The sequence below is a fragment of the Erythrolamprus reginae genome, chromosome 2 (genome assembly GCF_031021105.1).
Source record: "Erythrolamprus reginae isolate rEryReg1 chromosome 2, rEryReg1.hap1, whole genome shotgun sequence".
In the NCBI taxonomy this organism is placed as follows: Eukaryota; Metazoa; Chordata; class Lepidosauria; order Squamata; family Dipsadidae; genus Erythrolamprus; species Erythrolamprus reginae.
Window position 1 is genome coordinate 238,487,370 of NC_091951.1, and position 15,678 is coordinate 238,503,047.

Below are 15,678 nucleotides of genomic sequence, written 5' to 3' on the forward strand. Positions count from 1 at the left end.
GAACACACACAGATCAACTTGCAGTTAAGCTCTGGGTGCATGAGCATCTATGCCAGCCTGCCGCTTGCGCTGAGTTGAGCTGCACATGCTAGCCTGCTATTCACACGGCCCGGTTTCTCTCTTTTCCCGCAGCCAGGCCACCAAGCCACAAAGATTGAGCCCTGCTTCTGTAAAGCATTCAGCAAACCAAATACATACTGTATTTCCAAAATGAGACTACAAGTTGTTATTTTACCTCCACATTGACGGGATTTAATTGGAAAAGGAAACCTAACAGATTTATACCTTGCATGCAATTTTCCAGAATCTCTGAAAAAGTTGCTGTCAGTCATTTCTCAAGGGACAGGAGAGAGAGAAAATGTTCTCTATAGGAGAGTCGTATTAACTAAAATTTAGAAAGTTGTTTTAAACTATAGCAAAGCAAAATTAAAATCAAAACTTAGTTTTTGACATAGTTCTGCATACTTTGTTCTGGCCCAATCCAGGTTTTGGAGCACAATTCCCAGAATGCCACACAAAAACCAAATCCAGTCTGAAAAGGTTTGAGTGCATTTGCTGTAAATGGTGAAGACTAGAGAAGTAAACAGACTCAAAAAACCAACCACATTTCCGTGAAAAATGCTTGGGAACTCCAATGTAAAAACATGACAAACAGTTTTACAAGGACTTCCACACTGCAATTTAACTATATAGCAAAATCCTTTTATAGCTTTATTTCTTAGAAAACTGGAAGTACTATAAACACAGCTATTTCTATGGTACTATTTGTTCAGTCACTATTGGTTCTATGCTCAGCAAGAGCAGAAAGCTTAGCTGAGAGCTGTCCAGAAAATTACAATTGCTAGAAAATGTATTTGCAGTGAGAATGGGCTGCTATCCAGGTTTCATCTCTTAAGTACGAGCATTAGACAATATTCCCACTCAGGTGGATTTGGCCTCAGAGCAAAGAATGTCCTTCTTTTGTCAATTCACTGTGATACATTGCTGTTCTCTAGTATGTTGTGAACTAATTATGAAACACCAACCGGATCTGCTTTATAATCCCAAACGGGGCCTTTATAGAGTGTTAAGAAAAAGCCCAGTTACTTCTGGTATTCTTAAGAGACCCTAAAGGCACAATGAATTAGACACAAGTAAAATTCTGCAGCAGATAAGATCCTTCCACATTGCAACTAACACCAGAGCCCCAGGCTTTTAGACTGACTTACAAAATACTAAACATTTACATTTATATACATAACTCCCGAGTCCACAGAGAGGGGCGGCATACAAGTCCAATTAATAAATAAAATAAATTTATAAACACTTTCAACAGATTCCAGCCACTGTGCTGGGTCACACCAGGAGAATCCGAAATACACTTCTGCCAAATATGTTTTTGTGATCCCTTTCATTTTCTGCCTGCACAGGTATGTCCATATTCGGTTAGTTACTTTAATTAGTAGGATTTCTTATTCAAACAGATGATAACAGTACGTCTGCGGTAAGGAAGGACGTTTCTCAATGTAAAATAGATCCCAAAGAATTAACTTCACCGAAAGTTCAGCTCTGCAACTTCAGCTAAACATTAAGGAAGAAAGGAAAGATGAGAATACTTGTTGGCAGGTCTGTGCCCAAAGGAAGTATCCATACTGAAGCATTACAGCAAGCACATCAACTGCTATTAATGCTGCAGAAACGATGTCTATATTAGTTCCATATGCTAGCTTGCTCATCCCACAGTGATTCTAAATTTAGCTCTCTCATTTTTATAGATACTGTATGTTCACCTTAAGAAACGTTTTTGTCATGCAGCATATAGACAAATACAAGCCTTCGAAGTATAAATATAGACAAATTTTGACTTTTCTTGTAATTTTAATCATATCAATGGTATGAAATAAAGTACTTGCTTACTAAAAGGAACCAACTACATTTTGATAAGAATTTAAGAAAAAGTCTTGATGAGGCTAAGAACCAGAAATGAAGTAATATGGTAAATGATTTAGCTTTACTAGATAAATGGTCAAAGCAATGGAAACTGCAGTTTAATGTTTCCAAATGTAAAATAATGCACTTGGGGAAAAGGAATCCTCAATCTGAGTATTGTATTGACAGTTCTGTGTTAGCAAATACTTCAAAAGAAAAGGATTTAGGGGTAATGATTTCTGACAGTCTCAAAATGGGTGAACAGTGCAGTCAGGCGGTAGGGAAAGCAAGTAGGATGCTTGGCTGCATAGCTAGAGGTATAACAAGCAGGAAGAGGGAGATTATGATCCCGCTATATAGAATGCTGGTGAGACCACATTTGGAATATTGTGTTCAGTTCTGGAGACCTCACCTACAAAAAGATATTGACAAAATTGAACGGGTCCTATGAAGCTACAAGAATGGTGGAAGGTCTTAAGCATAAAACGTATCAGGAAAGACTTAATGAACTCAATCTGTATAGTCTGGAGGACAGAAGGAAAAGGGGGGACATGATCGAAACATTTAAATATATTAAAGGGTTAAATAAGGTTCAGGAGGGAAGTGTTTTTAATAGGAAAGTGAACACAAGAACAAGGGGACACAATCTGAAGTTAGTTGGGGGAAAGATCAAAAGCAACATGAGAAAATATTATTTTACTGAAAGAGTAGTAGATCCTTGGAACAAACTTCCAGCAGACGTGGTAGATAAATCCACAGTAACTGAATTTAAACATGCCTGGGATAAACATATATCCATCCTAAGATAAAATACAGAAAATAGTATAAGGGCAGACTAGATGGACCATGAGGTCTTTTTCTGCCGTCAGACTTCTATGTTTCTATGTTTCTATGTATATTTTTGCAATATATAGCAGAAGTAAAATAATGGATTACTAATAAAGGAGAATATTTGTAGCTCAGGCTTGACATGAGGGGAGCTTGGTGCTCTCTGAGCTTGCTTGTTTTCTTGCACTGATGATGTTATCTAGTTTAGGTAATAAAATGTCTGCAAGAAAACAAGCAAGCTCAAAAATAAAACATTTATACAGATTAAAGGTAAAGGTTCCTCTCGAAGAAATGTACGAGTCGTTCCTGACTCTATGGGGTGATGCTCTTCTCCATTTCAAAACCGAAATGACAGTGCTGTCCAAAGACGTCTCCATGGTCATTTGGCCAGCATGACTAAATGCCAAAGATGCACGGAACGCTGTTATCTTCCCACCAAAGATGGTCCCTATTTTCATATTCGCATTTTTACATGCTAGGTTGGCAGAAGCTGAGATAATACATGAAAACTTCCGGTTCCGGTTCGAGCGGTGGGGAGATGGTGGGTCCGCCGCTCCCTTGAACAACGGTATATCGTCGGAAATGTTGGTCCAGGATGGGAGGTTGTCTGTTATCGCTGTGGCTGCTGCACCCCCAACTGTATCCCCAACTGCAGAGCTCTGAGGCTGGGGGCAGAGGCGCGTGAGTGTCTGCGGGGCGACCAGCTGGGACGTGGAACCAGCTGGGACGCGGAAGATGGCGGCGGCAGCGCGCGCAGAGTCTTTGACATCGGAGGGAAGAGAGCAGCCGAGAAGAGGCAGAGCGACTGTCGGGCTGAATCCCCAGACCCGGCCCGACAGATGGGAGCAGATTGTTCCGAGATGGTGGGGGCCGGAGATGGTGGGGGCCGGAGGGTGCTGTAGACACCGGAAAAGACCGCAGCGTCGAGAGGTGGCTGATTGGGACGCGAGAGATGGCGGCGGTGCTTTGCACAAAAATTAAGAAACAACGGAGAAGGAGGAAAGGAGGAAAGTGGATGGTGCTGAAAGAACGTGTTGAAAGAACGTGGAACGTGGAGTGTGGGGGCACTGAACCGACACCCCCCCCCCGACCTGGTGAGTGAGAGTGACCAGCGTCGAAGCAGAGAGAGAGCAGGGGAAATGGAGGTGACGAAGAGCGACCTGTTCCAGTGGAGGAAAATTGCTGGCGGGGCATATTTGGAATAACGACCCCCCCCGCCCCCCCCCCCCTTCCTGTATGGCACCAGCAGGTGTGAGCTGCTGGTGCCAAGGGAGGAGTAGGTGGGAAAGACTGTGGAGACGGGCTTGCTGGACGATGAACTATGGAGGAGAGTGAGAAGGATGGGACTGGTTGCCTGGGACTGGTTGACTGGTTGCCTGGGACCAATATGGCCAATTGGCCATGGACATTGCTTATACTAACTTTGCAAATGACTATCTTGTTTGTCCCTCCCCTCCCCCCCCCCCCTGGTTTCTATGCACGTCTATGCACTTTACAGAAGATCTATGCCCCCTAGTGGACCGGCTGGAAAAAACAACAGCAGTTTTTAAGACTTTTTTAAAGATCTAAGTTATATTGAAGACCTATAAAGACACTACACCTGGGCCGATTGATTAACCGACGATTAGCTAATAATTAATATTAAGAACTGATTTATACCATTTTTAACATTTTATACCATTTTATTAATTATTAATCTTGTGAACTTTTTTATTCTATTTATATGTATTATACTGTGCTATATTCTATCAGCATTTTTATCTATTATTAATTTAATCCTCTTTTAATATTGGGGGGGGTTTCTAATTAATGGATGACTGGAGTAGATTTAATGTTGTATATGGAATGAATGAGTATGAGTGTGATGGTTGGGGTGGGTGGGAATATGGCATGGATGGGATGAGTGACAGTAGTATGAGTGACAGAATTGGCCCACCCGACGCTCGGGAGGCAGGGGAGGAAGGGGCACTGATCTCTGGGGTGGCAGAGGGCCGGAATATCCCTGTGTTGCTGGGGAGAGGCAGATATGGCGGGGGTCACAGAGTTAGCCGTTCCAGGGGAACGAGAGACCGTTGCTTAATAACGGTCCCTTGTTCCAACTCTGTGAGCCCAATCTTGGGTACTGGTGATGAGTGTAACTCTGGCCCTGGACTCAGGTTGCTGCTACTTAATGCCAGGTCGGTGGTAAATAAAGCTCTCCTCATCCGGGATTTGATCCTGGATGAGGAGGCCGACCTGGCATGTATCACTGAAACCTGGCTGGGCCCGGAGGGAGGTGTTCCTCTCTCCGAAATTTGCCCAGCTGGGTTTCAGATATGGCATCAACCTCGACCCCAGGGAAGGGGGGGAGGAGTGGCTATTATAGCCAGGGAGAGCCTTTGCCTGCGTGGACTCATTGCTCCGGAAATTGCGGGTTGCGAGTCACTCTTGATGAGGTTGGACTTAGGGGTTCAGGTGGGCTTATTTCTCACGTACCTGCCTCCCAGCTGCGTGTCAAAAGCCCTGCCTGTGCTACTCGAGGAGGTAGCCGGGTTGGCGGTGGAGTTCCCCAGACTTATTGTCTTGGGGGACTTCAACCTGCCGTCACTCGGCGAAACCTCGGGGTTGGCACAGGAGTTCATGGCCACCATGACAGCCATGGACCTGACTCAAGTAGTACGGGGTCCAACTCATGAGGGGGGGCACGCACCTGACATGGTATTCCTTTCCGAGCAACTGAGTAATGGTCTGAGACTAAGGGGCTTAGAAGCAGTGCCTTTGTCATGGTCAGACCATTTTCTACTACGGCTTAACTTCCTGGCTCCAATCCTTCCCCGCAGGGAGGCGGAACCAATGAAGATGTTCCGCCCCAGACGCCTAATGGATCCAGAGGGTTTCCAGACGGCGCTTGGGGTTATTCCAGAGGCACTCATCCACAGTTCGGCAGAGTCTCTTGCGGAGGCCTGGAATACGGCTGCTGCGGAGGCTCTTGACCGGATTGCGCCTTTGCGACCTCTCCGTGGCGCTAGACCCCGTAGAGCTCCATGGTTCAACGAGGAGCTCCGGGAGTTGAAACGCCAAAAGAGACGTCTAGAGAAGCGATGGAGGAAGAGTAGGTCTGAATCTGATCGAACACTTGTAAGAGCTTTTATTAAGACTTACAAAGTGGCGCTCAAGGCGGCAAGATGCGCGTACCATGCCGCCTTGATTGCATCAGCGGAATCCCGCCCGGCCGCTCTGTTTAGGGTGACCCGCTCCCTTCTTAATCAGGGGGGAGTTGGGGAGCCCTTGCAGAGTAGTGCCGAGGAGTTTAACACGTTTTTCGCTGATAAAGTCGCTCAGATCCGGGCCGACCTCGACTCCAATTGTAAAACAGAGTCGACTGACAACGAGTCAGTCGAGGTGACTGGGGCACGTACTTGTCCACCTGTCTGGGAAGAGTTTGATCTGGTGACACCTGATGAAGTGGACAAGGCCATTGGAGCTGTGAGTTCTGCCACCTGTTTACTGGATCCGTGTCCCTCCTGGTTGGTTTCGGCCAGCAGGGAGGTGACACGGAGCTGGGCCCAGGAGATTACCAACGCTTCCTTGGGGAGGGGAGTTTTTCCATCACTCTATAAAGAAGCGCTTGTGCGCCCCCTCCTCAAGAAGCCTTCCCTGGACCCAGCAGTACTTAACAACTATCGTCCAGTCTCCAACCTTCCCTTCATGGGGAAGGTTGTCGAGAAGGTGGTGGCACTCCAGCTCCAGCGGTCCTTGGAAGAAGCCGATTATCTTGGTCCCCGGCAGTCGGGCTTCAGGCCCGGTTACAGCACGGAAACCGCTTTGGTCGCGTTGATGGATGATCTCTGGCGGGCCCGGGACAGGGGTTTATCCTCTGTCCTGGTGCTCCTCGACCTCTCAGCGGCTTTCGATACCATCGACCATGGTATCCTTCTGCACCGGTTGGAGGGGTTGGGGGTGGGAGGCACTGTGCTTCAGTGGTTCTCCTCCTACCTCTCTGGCCGGTCGCAGTCGGTGTTAGTGGGGGGTCAGAGGTCGACTCCGAGGTCTCTCCCTTGTGGGGTGCCTCAGGGGTCGGTCCTCTCCCCCTTGCTATTTAACATCTACATGAAACCGCTGGGTGAGATCATCCAAGGACATGGGGTGAGGTATCATCAATATGCCGATGATACCCAGCTTTACATCTCCACCCCATGCCCAGTCAACGAAGCGGCGGAAGTGATGTGCCGGTGCCTGGAGGCTGTTGGGGCCTGGATGGGTGTCAACAGACTCAAACTCAACCCGGATAAGACGGAGTGGCTGTGGGTTTTGCCTCCCAAGGACAATCCCATCTGTCCGTCCATTACCCTGGGGGGGGAATCATTGACCCCCTCAGAGAGGGTCCGCAGCTTGGGCGTCCTCCTCGATCCACAGCTGACATTAGAGAACCATCTTTCGGCTGTGGCGAGGGGGGCGTTTGCCCAGGTTCGCCTGGTGCACCAGTTGCGGCCCTATCTGGACCGGGACTCATTGCTCACAGTCACTCATGCCCTCATCACCTCGAGGTTCGACTACTGTAATGCTCTCTACATGGGGCTACCTTTGAAAAGTGTTCGGAAACTTCAGATCGTGCAGAATGCAGCTGCGAGAGCAGTCATGGGCTTACCCAGGTATGCCCATGTTTCACCATCACTCCGCAGTCTGCATTGGTTGCCGATCAGTTTCCGGTCACAATTCAAAGTGTTGGTTATGACCTTTAAAGCCCTTCATGGCACTGGACCAGAATATCTCCGAGACCGCCTTCTGCCGCACGAATCCCAGCGACCGATTAGGTCCCACAGAGTGGGCCTCCTCCGGGTCCCGTCAACTAAACAATGCCGGTTGGCGGGCCCCAGGGGGAGAGCCTTCTCTGTGGCGGCACCGGCCCTCTGGAACCAACTCCCCCCGGAGATCAGAACTGCCCCTACTCTTCCTGCCTTCCGTAAACTCCTTAAAACCCACCTTTGCCGTCGGGCATGGGGAAACTAAACATCTCCCCCTGGGCACGTTGAAGTTATATATGGTATGCCTGTATGTGTGTATGTTAGTATTGGGGATTTTCTTAAACTTATAATATTTTAATTAATTGGATTGTATTGGATTGTTTTTCACTTGTTGTGAGCCGCCCCGAGTCTTCGGAGAGGGGCGGCATACAAATCCAAATAATAAATAATAAATAATAAATAAGCAAAAGGAGATCACGCCATTACAAAGTGTTACAGATTCTTTTTTTTAATTAAAAACCTTTTATTAGAAATAATAAAACTATTATTTCACATTTTTATCCAAACACCGTAGTAAAAGTTTAAAATTGTTTTGTTTTTTAAATATTATTTATTTTTAATTTTCACACTTTTCACCCTTAACCCTGCAACAATCTAGATGGAGCCACAATGAGATAAGAGGCCACTTAGTAGGATGTGACAAATGTCTCAGAAGTGACCCTCCCTACTTTCTTGAGCTGTAAAAGGAGGAAGAGATGTATTTTCACAATTGTATAATTCTTTATTGTAGCCTTGCAATAAAGGTACTTTTAGTACTCATGGTTAGTGATTCTTGTCTGGAGTACCTCTCAGGACTGATACTTTCTCGCTGTATATTTAGGAGACTTCAGCATCAATGTCATTTGGCGGACCCCAGGGGAAGAGCCTTCTCTGTGGCAGCCCCAGCCCTCTGGAATCAACTCCCCCCCGGAGATTAGAACTGCCCCCACACTCCTTGTCTTTTGTAAATTACTCAAGACCCATCTATACCGCCAGGCATGGGGGAGTTGAGACACCTTTCCCCCAGGTTTTTTTATATTTATGTTTGGGTGTGTATATGTAGTTTGCTTTTTTAAAATATGATAGGGTTTTGTGTGCTTTTTAATATTATATTTGTTTTCGCTGGAATATTGTTTTTATTATTGTTGTGAGCCGCCCTGAGTCTTCGGAGAGGGCGGCATACAAATCTAATAAATTGAATTGAATTGAAGTGCAAATCAAAGTGTTGCGGTTAATTGAGAACCAGAAATGTTTTCTCTTCCAGTTCTTAGGCCTGTCTTTCCCAGTGTACTTCCTCTGCCCTGGGTAATAAATTTTATACGACTTTTAAACCATGGATCTGCATAACCTGAATTGAACCAGCTAGATAACATTCCACCATTTGACTCTTTGTACAGATAGTCCTTGACTTGTGACCATAATTGAGCCAGAAATAAATAATTGTGGTTGTTAAGTGAGGCATCATATAACCAGACCAACTTTTTTGGCTTTTTTTGCTGTGGTCATTAAGCAAAGCAGATTAAGCAAATCAATTTGCTTAATGTTTTTGGGGTTGTTGTTTGTTTGTTTTTGCAGAAAACCAGAATTACTTTCATTTATGGGGTTTGTATTTAACATTGTACAGGACGATTAAGATTTAATTGAATCTACCTTGAGGGTTAAAAAAAACAGCCTGACTCCTAATTACCAGATGGTTACTATTCGTGTCATTTCCTTCGGCAGCTATACAGAAATGGCTTGCCGTTGCATGATACCAAAAAAGTGAGGCAATGTTAAATGAGTTAAAGAGAAGTTCTGCCTTAATAGTAGATTTTATTTTAGTAACTAAAATAAATCCACACCACTGTAACACAATGCTATGCAAGAGTTCAAGTCCTACAACATATCAAGCATGGCAAAAATGATGCAAACGGGAGAAAAGGAAACTGCAAATAAAGATACAAAACTTTCCAAGAATAGAAAAATGATACTAATAATAAAAAAATGTCAGAAATGAAGACTCTTCCTCCAAGTCTTTTTCAACTTGACACTCTCCAGATAAGTAGAAATTACAACTCTTAGAATTCATAGCCAACACTGCTGAGGAAATATGCTCGAAACCACTATACATATAGTAAATGAGAAACAGGAGGTAGTACACTTTAGACTTACACAGTCCCTCTTTCATTGTACATAAGCATAATAGTTTCTGGTGTAAATTAAGGACAGATAAATTGTGCCACTGGATCCTAATACAGCATGTTACTTTTTTTCCCCCTGGATCTCAAATTACATATTTTTTTAAAAAAATATCAAAGCTTCCTCTTTCTTCAGTACAACTTTCTTCTTTAAAAGTCGTTAGTTTTATAGTTTTAATATGGCACTGTAAGTTGTTTTCAGGAGCCACCCAGAGTTACCTTTAAGATGGATAGCTTACAAAAAATTAATTAAATAAATAAAATAATCATAGTTCCATTTTTTTTATCAGAGTTCTGAGTATTACATTGTATTGAGTATTGTAACAATGAAAGATGACGGTTACTGTTAACTCAAACCTTATTAAATACTAATTAAAACAGACATTAAGGAAAGGATGAATTTACACATAAAAGTGATTCAATATAAGACATGGTTAAGAGATGGAAACATTACAGGTCACATCTGATACAGATGATGATAACACTAACATGGTAATGAATAAAAAGACTATCACCAAGAAGGCTGAATTACTGTCTCCCTATTTGTTTCAGAATATTCTATATTTAATTATATTTTTAAATGACAGTAAATATTTTTAAATGACAGTAATGATGATGATAATTCTAACATTGGTGAGAAAGTTTTCAGATAATTAATAATCATTAAAATTAGGTAAATGGGGCAAAAGGTTATGGTGATGTAAATAGAACATCTCTAGTTGTGGGGAAATTATTCAGAATATTTTATTAGAACGTTCTCAAAGAAACAACATGCTCCCATTTTTTTTAATGTACTCCAAGTATCAAACTAAATAAAAGGAATTTAAAAATGCATCTCAATCATATAGCACAAAGCACTATATTGCTACGGAACATATTAATACTGATATTTCTTGGCTAATTCATGGCATGGCATTTAGTAGTTACTAGCTAAGAGGCAGAGTAGAAGAAAGCAAAGTACTAAATCAATTATTTTTATGATATGATATTAGAGTCCTCTTGGCCTATTAGCTGAACTTCCTCATCTGCCAATAGTATACTGTTCAATTTTTTATTTAAAAAAATATGTTACGCCAACTTCTGCTACTTATGTATTTGAATAAGTCCTTATTTCTTCCTTGTTATACAACAAAAAGGTAAAGAAACAATGGTCACTTGGATTCTAGCTTTAAACCTCTTCAAAAGCTGATGCAAGAGAATTATTCTCCCATCCATGTTATTGCTCAACTATCCAGCAACAGAGCAAATTACTCACATTCTCAACTTCCTTACCTGGCTTGGGTGTTTACGCAACAGGGCTATGAGCAATGCTTCATCATGGTTCCAGAACTTAAGATACAGTGATGTATCTTGATGTGACCTTCCTGTTCCAGTCTATCTTAAAATTTATACGGCATAGCTAATTTAAAAAGATCAATGGAGTACATCAAGGAAGTTCAATCCTAATATCTATGGCGTAAAGAATGAACAGCTGCTTCCTTCCATAGCCATAAAAATAGGGGAAGGAAGGAAGCAGCACAGCAGAGAAATATACAGCCTCAAAACTTCAGATAGTTTCCATGTGCCTGCAAGATAACTTCTCTTCAGAATGACATGAATGAACACAAGAGACAAAAAGTCAAGATCAACATGTTATTCCATAGTGTCCCCATGCTTCCCTTACTCTAGGGCAGTGTTTCCCAACCTTGGCAACTTGAAAAGATCTGGACTTCAACTCCCAGAACTCCCCAGTCAGCATTCACTGGCTGGGGAATTCTGGGAGTTGAAGTCCAGATCTCTTCAAGTTCCCAAGGTTGGGAAACACTGCTCTAGGGTGAATGAATCAAATGAATTTAAAGGAACCCCTTCCACTAACATCAAATACCATACTGAACCATTATCTGAGCCGACCCCCAAGAAGTTCATCAATGGTTAAGAGAAACAAGCAAAGTAACCTGAAATAAAGACACCAAAACTGCAGAGAATGCTTCAAACAGGACTAAAAATACAGATAGTTCTCAACTTACAACAGTTCATTTAGTGATCATTCAAAGTTACATCAGCACTGAAAAATGTGAGATGATTTTTTTCCCAGAGTTATAACCTTCGCAGCATCCCAATGATCATGTGGTCAAAATTCAGATGCTTGGCAACTGACTCATATTTATGATTATTGCTGTGTCTCAAAATATTATTATTATTATTATTATTATTATTATTATTATTATTATTATTATTATTATTATTATTTAGATTTGTATGCCGCCCTCTCCGCAGACTCGGGGTGGCAATATCATCTTTTGGGACCTTCTGACAAGCAAAGTCAATGGTAAAGCCAGTTTCACCTAACAATTGGGTTACTAATGTAACAACTATGATGATTCACTTAACAACTCTGGCCAGAAAAGCCATAAAATGGGGCAAAAGTAACTTAACAAGATAAATTTTGAGGTAAATTGTGATCGTAATTTGAGGAGTACCTGTATGCCTTTGTAAAAAACCCATCACAATAAAAATAAATAAATATGTCTTCATAATACAAAACTTAAATACATTTTCAGAATACATCTTTATAATTTGTGCTCAAAATAAATATACAGGTATTAAGGTAAACAACTGATACATTACAATCATTGCAGTTCATTGTTGTGGACATAACAACACACTCTTATCAACAGCGGGAAAACAAAAACATATATTCCCACATTGTTTATCCTACAATTCCTGGAATTTTTAGGCAACACATGATTGGATTCAGTTAGCATTTGGGAGGGACATGGACATAGCCTTACTTTAAATTTGCTAACGGATTTATAGTCACCCCCTAATTGGTGTAATTTTCTCTATCATTTGACTAAGACTTCCAAGTGTTTATGTATAGGAAATATTCTTCAACTCTTGCATTGTTTTAATTAAGTTGAAGTTGTAATGAGAGCCCAGAGTCCCCACCACCAAGAGGCCTCAATCCACATGGACTGAAAGCTAATGTTGCCAGCATATGTAGCAATAACACAAGGAATATGGTTGTGCATGTCATAAATGGTTTTGACATGAAGATTTTTCTTATTCTTCCCCTTAAATAATCTTCTCTGAATTAATGACCTACTAGTCTCCAAGAATTAAAAGTACCAAACAGAGGAAGTGTAACTGCAACTCCAAGTAAAACTGAGATTACTAAATGGGATTACATAAGGACGCCAGGCTTTCTCTAGAAAAAGGCAATGATAATTAGAGATGCCAAGGATTAAATCTTACTACCGGGTTCAGAACTATCGATCTATGTGCAAGAGATCAAGAAGAAAACTGACACCTGGAATTCTTTTATTCTTTACCTCTTGTGTTGCAATGTACATGACAGTTCCACTGTTTAATGCCCAACCATTAGCAATAATGTGAGAGAAAATCCATTTTCTGTGTGATGTGAAGGGCAGGGGAGCATTTTTCCAGGATAAAAATGAAGGGATAAGAACATTTCAGCCTTTCAGACAAGCCACTATTAAGTCCCAGAAACATTATCAGCAGAACACTGACAGCGCTGCCCTGTTATCTGCATCATTTACAATTCATGAAGCTTTTCTTTTTCCCCAAGATATTTTTATCTACTAATAACCTGTCCACTCCACAGAGGCATTCAAGAAAAGGGGGGGGGGGGGTAGTTTGGCAAATAAACAAGAAGTCTTTTGCATTTGCTGTTCCAGTGGGGAAAGCTTTTTCCTACAAAGATGAAGTGATAGAAAAACTTTTTCCAATGAAGGTGCGCCAGGCATCCATTAAAGTGAAGGGATACTTTCACACACACACACACTTCGCCATTGGCAAGACAATTAATTGGATTTAGCTATTGCCTTCTGTTGTTTCTTTTATATGTTGTAAGCAGTCAGGAGTCCTTGGAGAGGGGTGGCATATAAATCCAATCAATCAATCAATCAAACAAACAAACAAACCCAAACCCCACAGAGTAACACACACACAGCAAGATTTTCCAAGTCCTGCAGAATTTCCCATCAGCAAGACAGCTTACATTCCATGTTGTCCCATGAGAAGAAATGGGGCCGGTTGATTGATTGATTTTATTATTTATTATTTGGACTTATATGCCAAATATATTATATATACCAGTAAGTATATAATATACAATATACACTGCTCAAAATAAATAAATAAAGGGGACACTCAAAGAACATATCCTAGACCTGAATGAATGAAATATTCTCATTGAATACTTTGTTCTGTACAAAGTTGAATGCCCTGACAACATGTGAAATTGATTGTCAATCAAGTGTTGCTTCCTAAGTGGACAGTTTGATTTCACAGAAGTTTGGTTTACTGGGAGTTATATTGTGTTGTTTAAGTGTTCCCTTTATTTTCTTTTGAGTAGTGTAGTTTTATTAATTGATCGATCGACTGATTTTTGCATCCATTTTTTGAGCAGTTAATTGATCGATCGACCGACTGATTTTTGCATCCATTTGCATCCAGTGTATTTAAAGGTATTAAAGCGTCCCAATTTGGAAAACTAATCCATCCTACGTTTTACTAACTAACCCCAATCAATAAGGTCCTAAAGCTATTGCGCAGCTTAATGAGGGAAACCTTCCCAAGGCAACTCATTTAAGAGGCAGGCGGCTGGGCAAATATGAGATTGATTGATTGATTGGATCTATATGCCGCCCCTCTCCGTGGACTCGGGGCGGCTTACAACATTTCAATTAAAAAAAATACAATATATAAAATGGATGGCGGTAGAACGGCGGGTATCCCTAACGGAGGGAGCAAGCTTCCTTCGGCCCGGAGTCAGGGGAAGGCAAAACGACACGCATTCTCCCTCTCGGGCGCCTCTCCCCCACCCGCGGAAGTGGCGAGACCGGCCGTCCTACACACTCCCCCCCCTCCCACACACACACACACCCCGCGTCACGACTCCGCCACGCACCCCTTTCTCCCGCTTTACCTTCGCAGAGGTAGCCCGCCAACCCCCAGATGAAGTCGGTGCAGTAGTGACAGAAGGTGGGCTTGGTGAGGGTGACCCTCTTGAAGCAGTGGCCGGTCGGGCTGCCCCGAGCCGTCGGCGGGAGCGCGGGCGGCTGCTGCTTGGGGGAGGCAGGCGGCGTCTGGTGCTGGCGTTGCTGCAGCGAAGTCGAAGAGGACGAGGAGGAGGAGGACGGCGTGGGCAGCGAGTGGCTTTTGCCGCCTCTGGCCATCAGCGGGCTGGACGCCGGGCTGGAGCTGCGGCTGCCTCCCAGCAGGGAACGGGCGCCTTCTGCCATGCTCGGGGGCGGCAATTGCTGCCGGCGGCGGTGTCTAGCGCAGTCTCCCGCTCTTTCTTGGCTTTCTCCCCTCCCTTCTTTTCCAAGCGGACGCCGGGCGCTCGCTGGCTCTTTTTCTTTTGCTCCAGCGGCAATAACAGCAGCAGCAGCGGTTCTAAGCAAGACTTCCGCCGCGCTTGGCAGGCAAGCCAGAGAGAACGCGGGCCGTGGGCGAAGGGGAGAAGGAGGCGGAGGAGGAGGAGGAAACAGACTGAGGGAGGGACGCAGAGGGCGGCGCTTAGCGGCGCCGACGGCCGCTACCCGGCCTTCGCCTCAAGGCCGCCTCCTGTCGGGCTGGCCACGAGCGAGCCGGAGTCTGAGGGAGAGGTGAGGAGGGAGCCGACGCCTCACGAGCCCTGAATGGCAGCCTGGCACTCGGGGCCAACCTTTTTTGCGCATCTCGTTGTGGGGATATATCGGACCTTCCGCTCTGGATCCGTCGAAGATTATCGGAGATTATCTGTCGGATCGGAAGGGCTGGTCAGGCAAGCGGCTGCGCCCACCTGCCTCTCTTGCCCGCTTTAGAACTTAGAATGAAGTTTATTGTTCACTTTCAATGGAGGTTAACCGGCATACATTACAATGAGGCTTCGTTGCCTGACAGCTGTCGAAGGGTCACCACCTCTAATATGCACCACATAAAACGTGACGCGATCAATCAACCAATCAATATGTGCACGCATGCCTACATGTATTACAGACACAGAGAAACATGAT

The 15,678-nt window shown here is 43.6% G+C and overlaps 1 protein-coding gene across 2 annotated transcripts in view; it reads right to left on the minus strand.

Moving 5' to 3' along the window:
* DGKQ (diacylglycerol kinase theta) overlaps nucleotides 1-15,140 on the minus strand; it is a 132,268-nt gene extending 117,128 nt beyond the window's left edge. Inside the window, exon 1 of one of the 2 annotated variants that reach the window (XM_070742292.1) lies at nucleotides 14,607-15,140. In XM_070742292.1, the coding sequence (XP_070598393.1) occupies nucleotides 14,607-14,922 (316 nt within the window). In that variant the 5' untranslated portion in view covers nucleotides 14,923-15,140. The remainder of the gene's footprint in view (nucleotides 1-14,606) is intronic. The other variant, XM_070742293.1, reaches the window with a different exon arrangement.
* Nucleotides 15,141-15,678: the final 538 nt, after the last annotated feature.